At 44.3% G+C, this 14763-nt stretch overlaps 1 protein-coding gene across 1 annotated transcript in view; it reads right to left on the bottom strand.

The window, feature by feature from the left end:
• The window catches only part of LOC144250073 (secretin receptor-like), a 64124-nt gene extending 61119 nt beyond the window's left edge, over positions 1-3005 (bottom strand). The window contains exon 1 of the mRNA XM_077792481.1: positions 2937-3005. Coding sequence (XP_077648607.1) covers positions 2937-3005 — 69 coding nt within the window. The remainder of the gene's footprint in view (positions 1-2936) is intronic.
• Positions 3006-14763: the final 11758 nt, after the last annotated feature.

Genomic DNA, 14763 nt, shown 5'->3' with positions numbered 1-14763 from the left:
GTGTTATGGTGTAGATCTTAAATGTCCCACAAAGGCCTATCTGTTGATGGCTTGGTCTCCAGCCTGTGGCACTACTGGGAGATGGTGGGGGCTTAGTTGGAAAAAGTTAGGTTATTGGGGACATGTCCTTCAAGGGACTATTGGGACCATGTCCCCTTCCTGCCTCTCCCTTTGCTTCTTGTCCACCATGAGATGAATGGGATCCTGTGCCATGTGCTCTTGCCAAGTGTTACTGTGCCCACACAGCCACAAAGCAACAGAGCCAAGCAACCATGGATTGAAACCTCCGAAACCATGAGCCAAAATAAACCTTCCCTCCTGTGAGCTGTTTTGTCCCAGTGAAGAAAAGCTGAGTAACACAGTCCAAGTTAAGAAACCTGCTTCAAGGCAAAAGCAGCCCCACCCACTCCACTGAACTCATTAAGGTTGTCAAGTTGGCAGTTTGCTTGGTGCCATGGATTAGAAAGTCTTACCCTAAGTGACTCTTTCCATGGCTTGACACATTTATGTACAATTTGGCAAGCCATGATCACTTTCAAGATTGTTTCACTCCTTGTCGCTCTATGAAGTGGCCACAGTTTAAGACATTCTCCTGTGGGCACCATCAACATTCATTCATTCATTCGACACATACACGTTGAGCTCCTTCTTACAGTGGGACAGGCTGCTGGGTTAAAAGATTAACAGGAGGAAGTCTCAGTGCTCAAGCTCCAGCTGTGTGCATGAGGAGATGAGAGAGGACCAGATGTTTTAGTAAATAATTACGGTAATGTTCTAGGTGAAAGTTCTCACCAGATTTACCATGGTGGGTACAGCAGAGAGAGAGAGAGAGAGAGAGAGAGAGAGAGAGATTTCCCCTTTGGCCATTAACATTTTTTGGTTTTCACTTGCAGGGGACCCTTCCACATCTCCCTGAATGGAGAGGCGGGATAAGTGTGTGTGTTGGGGGAAGGGGTAGGAATGAGCACTTTGGTCTCAGCGCCTACTCTTTAGGAAGATGCGTCTGATCTTCCTCAAGGGGGAGTCCCAAATGAATAAAAAGTTGTTTTTAATATCCTTGAACTTCAAATCCAAATGTCTGACCACCCAGAGTCAAACAGAAGGAAAACAAGATTTCAACAGCTGGGAAATATTCCAGCCGAAGTAGGTCGATCCCACTCTAATTTATTAAAGTGTTGTGCCAAGAAGTATGAAATACAACGTCAGGTCTGGATAAACCCAGAGAAGAACTGGAGGACCGCAATTTATACACAGGAAACCCTCTCTTAAGAATAATATGACACAGTACGTGGGTCTATAAAAATGACATCCAAATACAAGGAAGTGTCATGGACAGAGTCCCAGCAGGTTGGGAATCCAAAGATCTGGGTTCCAGTCCCAGCTCTTGTACTAACTTGCTGCCTTGGGAAGTTCCCTTCTCTCTGTCAGTCTCAGTTTTCTCATCTCTAAAATGAGGGAATTGAACCACAGTATAAGGACCCATGTTTCCAAAGTACACTGAAGGTTTGAACCAAGCAAAGATGTTCATTTTTCCCCTCTGTTTGATGCTGAGATGACCTGGGAGGTCCCCTTGGGGTTAAAATTTAAGCTGAATCTCAGTTCTGCAGCCCAGGTACCAGTTAGGACAACCTAGATTCCCAAGAAAGAAGCTACTGCCTCTCCCATTCCTAAATAACACACCTCCAAGCCATATTTGGCTTTGAATGGTTCCCATTGTCCCGGATAGCATTTCCCAAAATTGGGAGTCCACACTAAAAGAGTGGGTGCCGTTGCTCTTGCGCCTTCCAATGCCAGTACTGCCACTGAATACAAGAGGCTCCAAGGTTACCTGGGAGTTGAGAGTGAGCCCCAAATTGCACTTTCGAATTGCAGCTACTGGAATGATACACAGATGTCAGAAAGATGAGCATCTCCTGAGTGTCAGCATGCTCATCAATGCCTGGAGTAGAGGGATTCCTTATAATCAAAAAGGAGCATACTATAGGAAGGCAAAGTTGTCCAAAACTAGAAAGGACTTGCCCAAGACAGACACTGAGACTCAGAATTGGGTCCCTAATTGCTTTTCCTAGGCACATTTCTTGGAACACAGGTCTTGTGAGCCAATTTAGAATGTTAGTGGGAGGGGAGGGTTGTGGAATCTGCCACCTAGGGCCCCTTCCCAATTCCTTCCATCCTGAGAATCTGGATGCAGCATCTCACTCACAAATCCCAGTAGCAGAAGACCAGAATTCCCATGGGTTTCTATGGGAAAAGGAAAACAAACCACACACCGTGGCACCTTCTCTTTTTGTTCCAGCCTCCTCTCTGAACCCGGTTTGTGGGGACCAACTAGCTGCTCCCAGGAGCCAGGAGACAGACAGACATTAGGAATCCAAATCCCACAGGAGCGGGGGATGGGGAGCTGCAAACTGTCCCACAGCTTTTTGGGACTGTCCCATCTGCAGTTGGGCCTGTGTGAAAATGTCAAGGCTTTGGGACAGACGAATGTGGGTTCCAATTCTCTGACATGAGGCAATATTTTTTTTTTCCTCTCTGAGCCTCGGATTTCTTATCTGTAAAACGAGGGTGATAATAATCTGGAAAGGGGATTAGGAGGTTTCATTGAAATACTGGAGACAAAGCATCCACCTCACTAGGGATTGCCAGAGGTGGCGCAGAATTTCCGTCCAGGAGGGACTCTGCTGGAGGAAGGGTTGAAGTGTCTGGCCAGAGGATTTACCTTAGAGCCACCTTCTCCTATCGCACAGGCTGTTTGACTCTTTGCGGGAAGGGGGTCTCCCATAGAGATTATTGCTGGAGTGAGGGTGGGTTCCTACTCTTCAGCAGGTTTTCCTGCACTCCGGTCGAGGCTGAACCAGAGAAGCAGGAGGCCGCCAACCTGTAGAGGGTGGGGTGGGACCCCTGCGACCCCTGCCCGAGAGAAGCACGGTACTCACCGTGTGCACGACGCAGGCGAGCATCAGCAGCAGCAGTAGCAGCGGCGGCGACTCCAGGCTGGGGCGCATGGTGGTGATTGATGAGCTGCAGGCGGGCGCCCCGACGGCTGCGGGCCTGTGAGCTCTGCCAGCTGGGGATCTCAACACCTCGTGCAGGGTTCCGGACCTTGGGCAGACCCCTCACCCCGAGAAGACATAGCTGGGCTACCGGGTCCGCGACGGATCTTAGGACTGCGGCTCCTCGGCTCCTCGGACAAGGTGGCCGCGCTGAGCCGCCTAGCCCACTGATAAGGACACCGCGCTGCCTGCTCGCTTCCACCCAGCCCTCACTGGCTGGGGCCAGCGCAAAGGCTGGCAGGGGAGGAGGCAGAGGGAGGGCTCGGGGGCCTGGAGCCTCCGACCGACCGCAGGCTCGGCCCAGCCTTGATGGCTGCAGCCCTCCCCCTCAAGTCCAGAATAAACAATCTCTCTGGAGCCTACAAACTCAAGCCACAAGCTTGCTGAGTGCTCGTGGACAACTCAGGCCACCTCTCTGAGTCTCAGTGTTCTTATTCCTAACATGATATGGAGGAATACCCAGACTTAATTCCAAGTAGGGGCTCAGTGCATGCCTATTGCACTTATTCCCGTGGAACAGCTACCTGTTCCCATTTTCACTTTGTTTTTCTTCATTATTCAGGTTATACTCAGCCTGGCATGGTGGTGCACGCCTGTAATGTCAGTGACTAGGGAGGCTGAGGTAGGAGAATCACAAGGTCAAGGCCAACTTTGAGACCCTAAGCAATTTAGCAAGACCCTTTCTTAAAATAAAAAATGTAAAAAGGGCTGGGGATGTATCTTAGTGGTAAAGTGCGGTGGAGTTCAATCCACAGTACCTCAGGTAGGTATTATACTTGCTCATTCCAGAAAGTTTCGCACACCTCCATCCCTTGAGGTCTATCACAAGAAGAAATCTTCGATGATCAGGTGAAACCCAGGAGGACCTTCTGGTACCCCTAGGCATTTTGAGATGATAAACTGCCTTGGAGGCATTGCATTTCCTGGATCTCTTAGGGTTTATTGGAGTATTAGTCAGATACTCTCAGTAAGCCTGCTGGACCTGAGAGAGCCTCAGCTTGGCTGTCCTGGAGGTTGGCGCTTTTTTTTTTTTTTAATTCTAATTAGGTATATGACAGCAGAATGCATTTTGATCCATTGTACACAACTGCAGCACAACTTTTCATTTCTCTGGTTGTACAGGATGTATCGTATGTGCAGTCACACATGTACCTAGGGTAATGATGTCCATCTCATTCCACGATCTTTCCTGCCCCCATGCCCCCTATGATGCCCCCTCTTTGCCCAATCACAGTTTCCCCATTTTTCCCATGCCTCCCCCCCACCCCATTAAGGATGAGCATCCACTTATCAGAGAGACATTTGGCCTTTGGTTTCCGGGGATTGGCTCACTCTTTTGATCCATCAGTACAAGGTCCCTCGAATGGCTCCTTCTTATAGACACACAATTTTCTTTTCTTTCTTTCTCACACCCTTACACCCCACTCTCCCATACTGGGGTTTGAACTCAGTGCTTTGCACATGCTGGGCCAGTGCTCTACCAATGAGCTTCACCCCCAGCCATATCAAATTTTCTTTCTCTGCACTGGTGCCCACACCCTTACTCTCCTCCTTCCTTAACCTTTCTCCCCTGCACTTTGTGAGCTCATTGGATTCCACCATATCTCCAGGTGATTTACCCTTTGGACAGAGGAGGGCATTGAGGATGGAGGAGGATCTACTACATGACTAGGTCTTTTTAGCTCAGAAGCTTAAATGGGTAAGCCCTCTGCTCCAAGTGTTAAGCAGCTGTTAAAACTACAATATGCTCCAGTCCTTAGCCACCTGACCTTCCAGAAGACACTATTATTGTTAAGGTGAGGTTGGTAGGTACCAGCAGAAATAAAGGGGGAGCTGTTCAGCAATGTGCTTAGTAGAATAACCTGAAGTGTACATGCAACCACCAACACTAGGATGTTTTTCTACACAAATATTCACCCAGTGAAATAAGTGTGAGGATGTTTAAGTACCATCACAGCAGGAGAAAACTGGAGATAGTGTTTGTGGAAGGGGAACCCTGAGTCCTGTCCTGGATATTTTATTTCCTTTGGAGAACAATCATTGATATAATCCTCCTGACTTCTTTTTACCTTTTCATTAACACGTACCCATGCACACAGGTATGCATGCACCCACGCATACACGAAGGTGAGGCCAGATCTACATGACTACTGCATTTGGGATAAGGAAAAACTGGCAAGAGTTCTGCTCTCTCCCTTCTCATATCTTTGACAGCTCACCTTCCTACAAAGAGCCTATAACTGGATTACCCAAGCTGAGACTAATTGGTAGTCAAGGCTCTGCCCTGTCCTTTTCCCCTAGTTGTTGGTCTAGTACTCTCAGTGGAGAATGGCTTGTCTATCTAATTCTTGGGTCTAGTGTTAGAAACCCTGCTTGCCCACAAATATAAACTACATCCTCCAAGACTAACTTGATTACTAATAAGGGTGATATTTTGTGCTAGGTGTATAGCATGCACAAGGTCCCGTATTCCATCCCGAGCAATTCAAAAATGGAAAAAAAGGGGGGAAAAGATATTTAGCCCCATCTGTCTTGCTTTTATTTCTGTATTGGTTCAAGACTGAAAAAAATATTATTTTCTAGGCTTCTTGTACCCCAATCCCCTAAGTGAGCATCAGAAAGTGCATGAGCTGTAGATTTGCCAGTCTTACTATATAGACTTCAGTGTTGCTTGACTGTTTTCTGTAACAACTCTAGTTATCAATTTTTCAATTGAAAGAAATAAAAAGGAAATAACACCAAAATGTAATCTTTGCTCTACATCAGAGCCCTATGATGTCTCATGAAAGACGAAAACAACATTTGTTCTGGACAATTCAATAAACGTTTGGCCTGTGGCAAGCCATTCATTGTAAAGCAGGAAGCTCCAGCTCTCAGAGAGATGAGAAAAGGGTTTAAAGCATTCTGTGAAATGCTTGTACACTCCGTGGATATAACCAGTCAGTGGCTTTGTAAAATCTGCCTGAGAAAACAATTTCATGATAGGGATGGAAGGGAAGGAGTGGGAACATAATAATATATTTACCAACTGTCATGTGCTAAGGAGTCTGGAAATTTGGGGAGGTGTTATCCTATTTGGTCCTCCAAGACTCTAGCAGGGTGGGAACTGGAGCATCAGTGAAGGTGAGCACTCACCCCCATTAGCATAGCTAGCAAAGGGAGAAGCTGGATTTGAACCTAGACTGAGACCCAGTCTGTGTCCCATGCATTGCCCTGAGGTTCCCCTCATTCCTGAAGATGATTTCCTGATCCATGGAGCTTCCAAAGTGCTTTTGCATCAATCTTCTCATTTCTTTGTAACTGCTGGTAGGACCAGCAGTCAGGGGCCTGGCAGGAGAGGGAGAAACCATTGTTCAAATTAGTAAATGGAAGTACCATGCACAGAAAGTAGACAGGAACCAACAAGGGTCAGTGAGACACCAAGGATCAGTCACTGTCTCCCTGAAGCAAACTTTAGCTAGGCTCCCGAGTCATCTTCTCACCTGGGCCTCAACCATAGCTCCTTCCTGTCATCCTTCTCCCCGGCCTGGTCTTAGCAAGAATCCTACTAAGTTAATTAATAAGATCTCCCATCCTACTCCTACCTGGTCACCATAACTGATGATAGTTCCTCATCTCCCATCTTTGAGATGTAAGTCCTTGTTCCACCTTCAGCAGAATGCTGTTTAACAGGTTTAGCAAGAATTTACTCACCAACCATGACATTTAGTTATTTTCCATCAACTGACAGCCCCCCTCACTGCCCTGCTCCTTGGCTATAAATCCAGTTATTCTATAGTATTTTTAGTTGAGTCCCCCCTCACATCCCTATTGCAAAGCATCTATTGCAACAATCCTGACACTCTAGCAAGTGTTAAAGAAATTTTTCTTTAACAATGGGCAAAAAGCAAAAGCAGTGTTCCCAGAAGCTAACAAGAGCTCTCTTTGGGAGTGGAGTCACCCATAAGAGCTTAACAATAGATGAATGAAGCTACTGTCAAAAAGGTGTCCTGGCAAGGGGATCAGGTGATAGGATAAATACCTTCTTTTTTTTTTTTTTGCGATTTTTTTTAATTGGTTGTTCACAACATTACAAAGCTATTGACATATCATATTTCATACGTTAGATTGAAGTAATACCTTCTTTTTTCCAGGGCACGCTTTTGCGATTGTCTTGACAATTTTTTTTTCTATTTTTGTAGTGCTGGGTATTGAACCCAGGACCTTCCAAATGCTAGGCAAGCACTCTGCCTCTCATTTATACCCCCCAGTCATTTTTTTTCCCTTGATAAATACAGAAGCCTGCCCAGGTTCAAGGCAATAGACTCTGTTAGTCAACTTTCCATTTTTATAATAAATACTCAGGATGATCAATGTATTATGAGAAATGGTTTATTTTGACTCATAGTTCTGGAGTTTCCAGTCCATGATCAGTTGGTCTCAGTGCCTTGGGCCTGTGGCAAAGCAGCACACCATGGTGGGAGCACAAGGAGAAGCCAAACTGCTTACATTATGAACCAGGTAGCAAAGAGAAAGAGCGCAGGGTCCTACAATCCCTTCAAGGACACACCTGCAATGACATAAAGACCTTCACTAGGCCCCACCTCTAAAGGCTCCACCACCTCCCAACAGCAATAAACATTTGTTGGAGAACTAATGTTTATTTGGTGAGTATTTGCTGATCACTTGCTCTGTTCCAGGTGCTGGGTGAGGATGACAGAAGCTGGTGGAAGTTGCCTTTTGTAACCTCAGCCCCATGCACAAAGCCAAGGTGCTGGGTGTACCACCCAGGATGCCCAGGAGGCCCAGAAAGATGACTGAGGCTGCTACCTAAGACTTAAATCACTACACTTTGAACAACCTATTGCTTGGCTGACATATATGGTGGATGACTTTGCAAATTGTGGTAGATTCTAGAGAGCATATAGTAAAGAACTAGACAGCTGAATTAATGCATAGCTTGAGTCCTGTCAGTCACCATGTTTGTAATCAAATGCATCTGAATATCAACAATTTTAAAAAGGTCAAGCATGTAGGCATGTGTTGGTTTTTCTTGTCCATCTCTGTTCCTTCTTCTGGTACAAGAACCTTCACTGTTCCACTTTAGGCCACATCATTTGAGTGAGGATTTAACCAAGAAGAGCCGAGAGTGAACACGTGACCCAGACCTGGGCAAGGAGAGTCACCATCACCTCTAACTAGCCATAGTGATTGGTTCAGGGATGGACATATGACTTGACTTGGGCCAACAGAAGTGATACCAACAGAACCTATATGTTGGCATTACAATCAAGCTAACAGCAAAATGGCAGTCTTGTGCCACAGGATGAAGATCCTGGCTGAGAAAGAAGCCAGCTTGGACTAGAAAAAAAACAAGAGACAGAGAGATGCAAAATTCTTACACCAGCATCTTGACACCTGAAGGCAGCTATAACTGAGGTCTTAAAGAAGCCTCTTTCAATCTCCATACACCCTCCTCCCCTCATTTGAATCTATTTCCAACTCTGAACTAGCTCTGACCTGTGCTTGGGGACAGCTTGGAGGAAGAAGTAATATTTGAGCGGAAATGGCTGGTTTTGGGGTGTGGAAGCAACGAGGACCCTGGAGTAGGGGTGGGAGCGGGGATTGAGTGTCTGAGAAAGAACTGCCCCCAGGTGTCTAAGGTTTTCACCAAATGACCACACAGGTATGGACAATGTGCTATGGCCCTTCGGGTATGGAATAAACCCAGCAAACAGCCCTGTCCTTCCCTGGATGTCAGTTTTACTAGGAGCTGAACTAATGTATTATTGATGAGCCATAAATAATGGGGCAAGAGTGATTTCCTATTCAGTCCTGAAGTACAAAGGTATAACACTGACATTTTAATGAGGTTTTTAATGGTCCAGGCTCACTGTTTACACTCTGGAAATGTAGACTGGCTTTCTCAGGAAAGCAGTTTTTTTTTTCTTTACTTTTCATATTTTCCTCCTTCATTTGTCAGCATCCTTGTGAATATTTATATGAAATGTTATAGTTAAAGCAAATCAAATAAAAGAGAGCAAATAAAACCATTTCTGAAAGACGATGTTGCTAATGCTTCCAAGACCTTATCTTCATTGCATGGGGCAAAGGAAGGTCAGGTGCAGTCCAACCTTCCAAACGCTGCTTCCATTTCTGCCTGGCAAGGCTTTGGCATAAAGAAAAGAATGTTGTCAACAGAAAAATCTGAGTTCGAATCCTGACTTAATCATCAGTTAACCCTGTGACCTTGGGAAAGTTACTCGAACCCTCTAAGCCTCAATTTCTTCACCTATGTAATGGGGGAAATAATATGCAACTTCCAACATTGCCATGAGGCTGAAATAATTCAGAGCATTTATATTGTCGGCCAAGAGCCTTGTTCAGGATCCCAGATAACAGCTTTAATATCCACTGCCAGATGATGCCTTCGGATGATTATGCTTCCAAGCTTTGAGGTCTTTCAACTGGAGCCCAGATATCAGGGAGCCTTCCCTGGTGTATCGTCTGAATTCCCCTATCCTTGAGAAACCACAAGATACAAAAACTTTTTATAGTTGTCTCAAGTCAGTGAATTTGGAAGTAATTCGTTATGGAGCAAGAAATAAGAAGTGCAACAGCCGGGCATGGTGGCACATTCCTGTAATCCCAGCAACCTGGGAAGCTAATTAAGGCAGGAGGATCACAAGTTTGAGGCCAGCCTCAGCAACTTATGGAGGCCCTAAGCAACTTAGTGAGATCCTGTCTCAAAAATTTTAATAAGGGGGACTGCAATGTGGCTCAGTAGTAAAAAGCCCTCCCGCCCCCCAGGTTCAATCACCAGTACCAAAAAAAGTAAAAAGAAAGAAATACAACATAATTTTTAAATTCTGCAAGACAAAAACCAATATCAGTGCAGTCAAATGACAAACTGGGAAGGGATTGGGAAAAATTACCACAGAACAAAAGTCTAACATCCCTAATATGTAAAGAGCTCCAAAGATTCAGTAAGAAAAAGATGAAGAATCAATCCAATGGGAAATGGGTAAAGGATATGGATTCACAGGAGGGGAAATACAAAAAAATATTCTCTAAACATAAAGGCATGTTCACCTTATTCATTTGAGAAATGTGAAAAATAACACCAAAATTGAAGTACCATTTTTAATCTATCAGATCAGCAAAAATATAAAAGTTTTATAATAATTCATTGGTGAGGCTATAAGGAAACAAAGTGTCATGCGTTACTGGTAGGAATAGAAATTAATGCAATTCATTGAAGGTAACTTGGCAATAATTATCAATACCACCAATTCACAAAACTTTTGATCAAAGTACTTATACTTTGGGGACTTTTCCTACAGACATGTTCACACGTTTATGAATAGACATAAGCACAATTTTGTAGAAATGATGTACATACTTGTAAAGTAACAACACTGGTTTTAATAATAGCATAAGATTAGAAACTAAATATCTAACAATAGAGACTGGGTACATAAATTATTGACTGTTATGCAGACATAAAAAAGAATAAAAAGGTACTTTACATACAAATATGGAATGATCACCCAGACAAATTTTCAGTGCAAAAAGGAGGGTTAGAAGAGTAAGCCCTTGGGCTTTTAAACAAAGGATCAAGGTCTTACAAATACAATTGTTCACATCTATATAAAACATAATCCTAAAATATTAATATAAATCTGATAACATAAATTACCTCTGGGAAAAGAAACTTGATAGCTAAAGGACAGATGAATAAGGAAGATTTTTTACTTTTCGAATTTTGAATCATATGACTAACTTACCCTATTTCAAATATATATATATATATACACACACACACACACACACACATATATATATATGTATATATACACACATATATTTATATATACATATATACATGTATATTTTAAATTTAACATTTAGAAAGCACTGGACATAACTTGATGACTTTGCTCTATAAATATCTGAATATCTGTGAGGCCCTGGCATATAGCAAGCAGTGTGCAAGGTGACAAATACATAGTGCTCAGTGGCCATAATCATCCTTCGTTGACCTTACAGTCCAGGAAGATAGAGGTCAAAGAGGTCAACCCATCAGTTATAGCCTCAGCATATATTCCCAAAATTCTTATGTTGACACCATGGCCCAAGATTATTGGGTATATTATTTATGAGGGGCAAAGCCCTCATACATGGGAATAGTACCCTAATAAAACAGGTCCAGGGAATTTTCTACCCATTTCCACCATTTGAGGACCCATAAGAAATCACACTGTCTGTGATCCAGGAAGTGGGCCCTATCAGATAAGGAAGGTGCTAGTGCATTGTGACCTCAATTACCTGGGATGTCTGCCTCCCAGCCAAAACTTCTCTTGCTTTATAAGCCACCCAATTTAAGGTGTTTTGTTATAGTGACCCAAACGGACTATGGCAGCTATTCAGTATGAGAGAGCACAATACTATGAGAGAGGTAACAGATGGGACCTAACTTAGAAAGCAAGCCAGGGAAAGCCCCTCTGGGGAAGGGCTCCTTTGGCCAACTAGGAATTAGCAAGTTTTTGATTATTTTTTGCTGCAGCCTGAACTACCATCCCCAAATATCAAGGTTGGAAACTGCTTTTTGTATCTCACAAATGTTGGGGTCTGCAATTCAGATGGGACTCTTCAGCCCAGTGAAAGCACTCATAGACCCACCCAGACCCAAGAGGAGGGACAGGGATCTCACTCCTCCATGGAAGCAGCATCAAAGGATCTGCCACCCGTCTACCCACCCCAGGAGGCAAAAGAGATGTTGAGGACACAGTACGATGAGAAGGTGGATGGACGGGCTGGCAGCCAGGTCCCTCTGAGTCCTCCAAGGACTTTGAATTTTATTTTCTATACAATTTTCGTATACTACCAAGTCCAGCTGAGGAGTCGTGAGCACAGAAATTAACAACTTCCCCTGTTCTACTGAAGAGGATAGCTTATACCTTCCTTGCCTGTGTCACACTCATGCTGGGATACCTGCACGTTCTGCTTATTGTAAATGCTAAGTGGAGTATGTACATTAACGATTGAGTAACTGACGATCTGAAACAGCTATACTTGAAGAGAAATCTTAAGTTACATGATTCTCAAACTTTCATGCACCTAAGAATTGCCTGGGGGAATCTTATTAAAATGCAGTTTCTGAATCAGTGGGTCTGGGAGAGCTGGAAAGTCTGCCTTCCTAACAAGCTCCTGTGCCACAGTGTACACTTTCTGAGTGTTCAGAAATGTCAGAGATTTTCAGTTGCAAGGAAGAGATAATGAAATACAGGTACAAACAACCATAGGTGAAATGATGTCATCCAAGCCCATGACCTTCCTCCTATCTTCTTGCTCTTTTGTCCTTGTCACCACTTTCACCCTAATGCTAATGCATCTCATAGCCTTTGATGGCTGCTGAAGTTCCATGAATTATTTCCAGACACTACAAAATCCAGAAAGAGAAAGATACTGTATCTATGTGTGTCTTCTTTGCAGGGAGAAAGCCTTCCCCAGAGGTCTACCAGAAGTCTCTCAGAAGACTGCCTAATGTCTTTGTAGCCAGAATTGGGTTACATACTCAGCCCTAAATCAATCATGGGCAAGGAGAGCAAGAGGATTGAAAATTCCACATTGATCTAGATTAATCTACAGCTAGAACTGGCAAACAAGGGAGAAAACCTGAACAAAGCTGGGGTTCTGCTAGAAAGTAGCAGAAGGCAACAAATGGTATCCTCATAGTGTGATATATAATTTGGTTAATTGCTTATATAGAGACCTATGTATAATCTATACAAAATAAGGATTTTTTCTCAAAAAAAGTTAAGTACAAATTTCAAAACGCTACCCAACACCCATTAAAATGCAGATGGAAACAAACATGATCTTGATTTGAGCTGGTGTGAAAAGGTCTGGAACAATGGCAAACATGTACCTGTTCTCTTGAAATCTACAACTTTGTTGGGATAACAAAACAGAAATAACTAAAGCAACCTATTAGATAAACAAATGAAGTTTTTCACTTCATTGGCCAACCGTTACTGAGGAATTGCTAAAGACAAAGAACTGTGTTGAGGGATTTGGGAGATGAAAGTACAGTGCCATCCCACTAAGATCCTGCAGTTTAAGATGCGGTATGCAAATAATAATGGGCACAGCCTATAACAATATAAGCACTCGTAAGATGGTGGAAGGAGTGTTAGAAGGAAGATAGAGGGAGAATCGTATCTAGTGGTACCCATGAGAGATGGGGAGGTTTTTCATAAGCAGTAATTGTTGTGCTAAGGGAGGAGTTAGAGAATGAAAAGATGGAAGAGAAGAACATTCCCAGTTGGGAGGGAATATATATGTAGCATAAATGACCATGAAGGAAAGTGGACAGTCCTATTGCATGCTCATTATAATCTCTTAACAGCATAAAGCCATAAATAATATCAAGTAAATACCAAGTCATACATGGAAAGAGCAAGACAAAACAGCTCATGAGAAGGGAGAAGGCTGAGCCATCTGTGTAAGGAAAATGTCCATGGATGACCAGGGTGGAAAGGACAGGGCAGATGGGCAGGAGGCAAGACAGGTTTCAGGCTTAAAACTCCTAAATATCAGTTTCAAGGGCAGAAACAGTGTCTACCATGAAGAAATCACAAAAAACAAGGAGATGGAGGGGGAATATATCAATTAAAAGACACCTAAAAGAGACCTAAAAGACCTATCAATCTATCCCAATGTGTGGATTTTACTGTATTTGAATTCCTATTCTAACTAGCACATGTTAGGAAAAATAATTATGACATTTATAGGCAATAGAATGCAGTATTAGGGATTTGAAGATTAAGAAATCATTGCAATTTTAAGGTTCTGCTATTGTGGTATTTTTGTTGTTGTTTTAAGAATCCTTATCTTTTAGATGCACATCCTGAAATATCTGTGATGATGAAATGATGTCTAAAATTTTCTTCAGAGCAATAGAGTGAAGGAAAGGTACTGATAAAATAAGGTTGGCCATGATTTGATCCGGTTACAGTGGGTGCTGAGGTTCATTATACTATTCTGCCCTGCCGCTGAATATGTGTGAAATTTATCATAATAGAAAATATAAATCAAACTGCAAAAAAGTAGGGCAGCAGGGATCAAGGCCAGTGGGGAAGCTCCGCCCACTGAGCTGGAGGCCCCGCCCCCGCCCGCCCTCCGCTGTAGCAATCCGCTCTTGCAGGTTTCCAATTTCTGGTGTCTCCCGACTTTCTCATTCCTCGTGGAGAATCCATGAGCTCTCCCCCTTCCCAAATCATAAATCTCACTCCAGATTCTGCCCCGAGCCAGGTGGACGGCTCTGCGCCCCGAGAAGTTCCCCGTGGCCTCCGGCCCTCGAGCCGCGGCCGCCCGGCTCCCCCACGTCCCGGCGGAGTTTGGTCGCGTCCGCCCCCTGCCCCGCCCCGGGGAGCGCGTCCGCGTCGTCCTGGCAACACTGCGAGCAGGTGCCGGCGCCGGCCGAATCCCGCCCGGGAACCACCTCTTAGGTGAGTGGCCTCGGGCCTGAGTCTGTGAGTGACCCAGGGTCCGCCGAGCTGCGAAGGAGGCCTGAGTCCCGGGCAGGTGTCCAGCCCTGTCCATCGGCCAGGGTTGTAGGAGAGGTCGGGACCCGAGGGCTGAATGAGGATGGGTGGCGCGTGGGGGCGGAGGGATGGAGTGAAAGGTCCCTGAGCGAGGAAGTGCTTGGCCTGACTGCTGGAGGAGG

This window comes from Urocitellus parryii, chromosome 1 (genome assembly GCF_045843805.1).
Source record: "Urocitellus parryii isolate mUroPar1 chromosome 1, mUroPar1.hap1, whole genome shotgun sequence".
Lineage (NCBI taxonomy): Eukaryota > Metazoa > Chordata > Mammalia > Rodentia > Sciuridae > Urocitellus > Urocitellus parryii.
The sequence above is the reverse complement of the archived record's forward strand: the minus strand, read 5'-3'. Positions and strand labels throughout refer to the sequence as shown.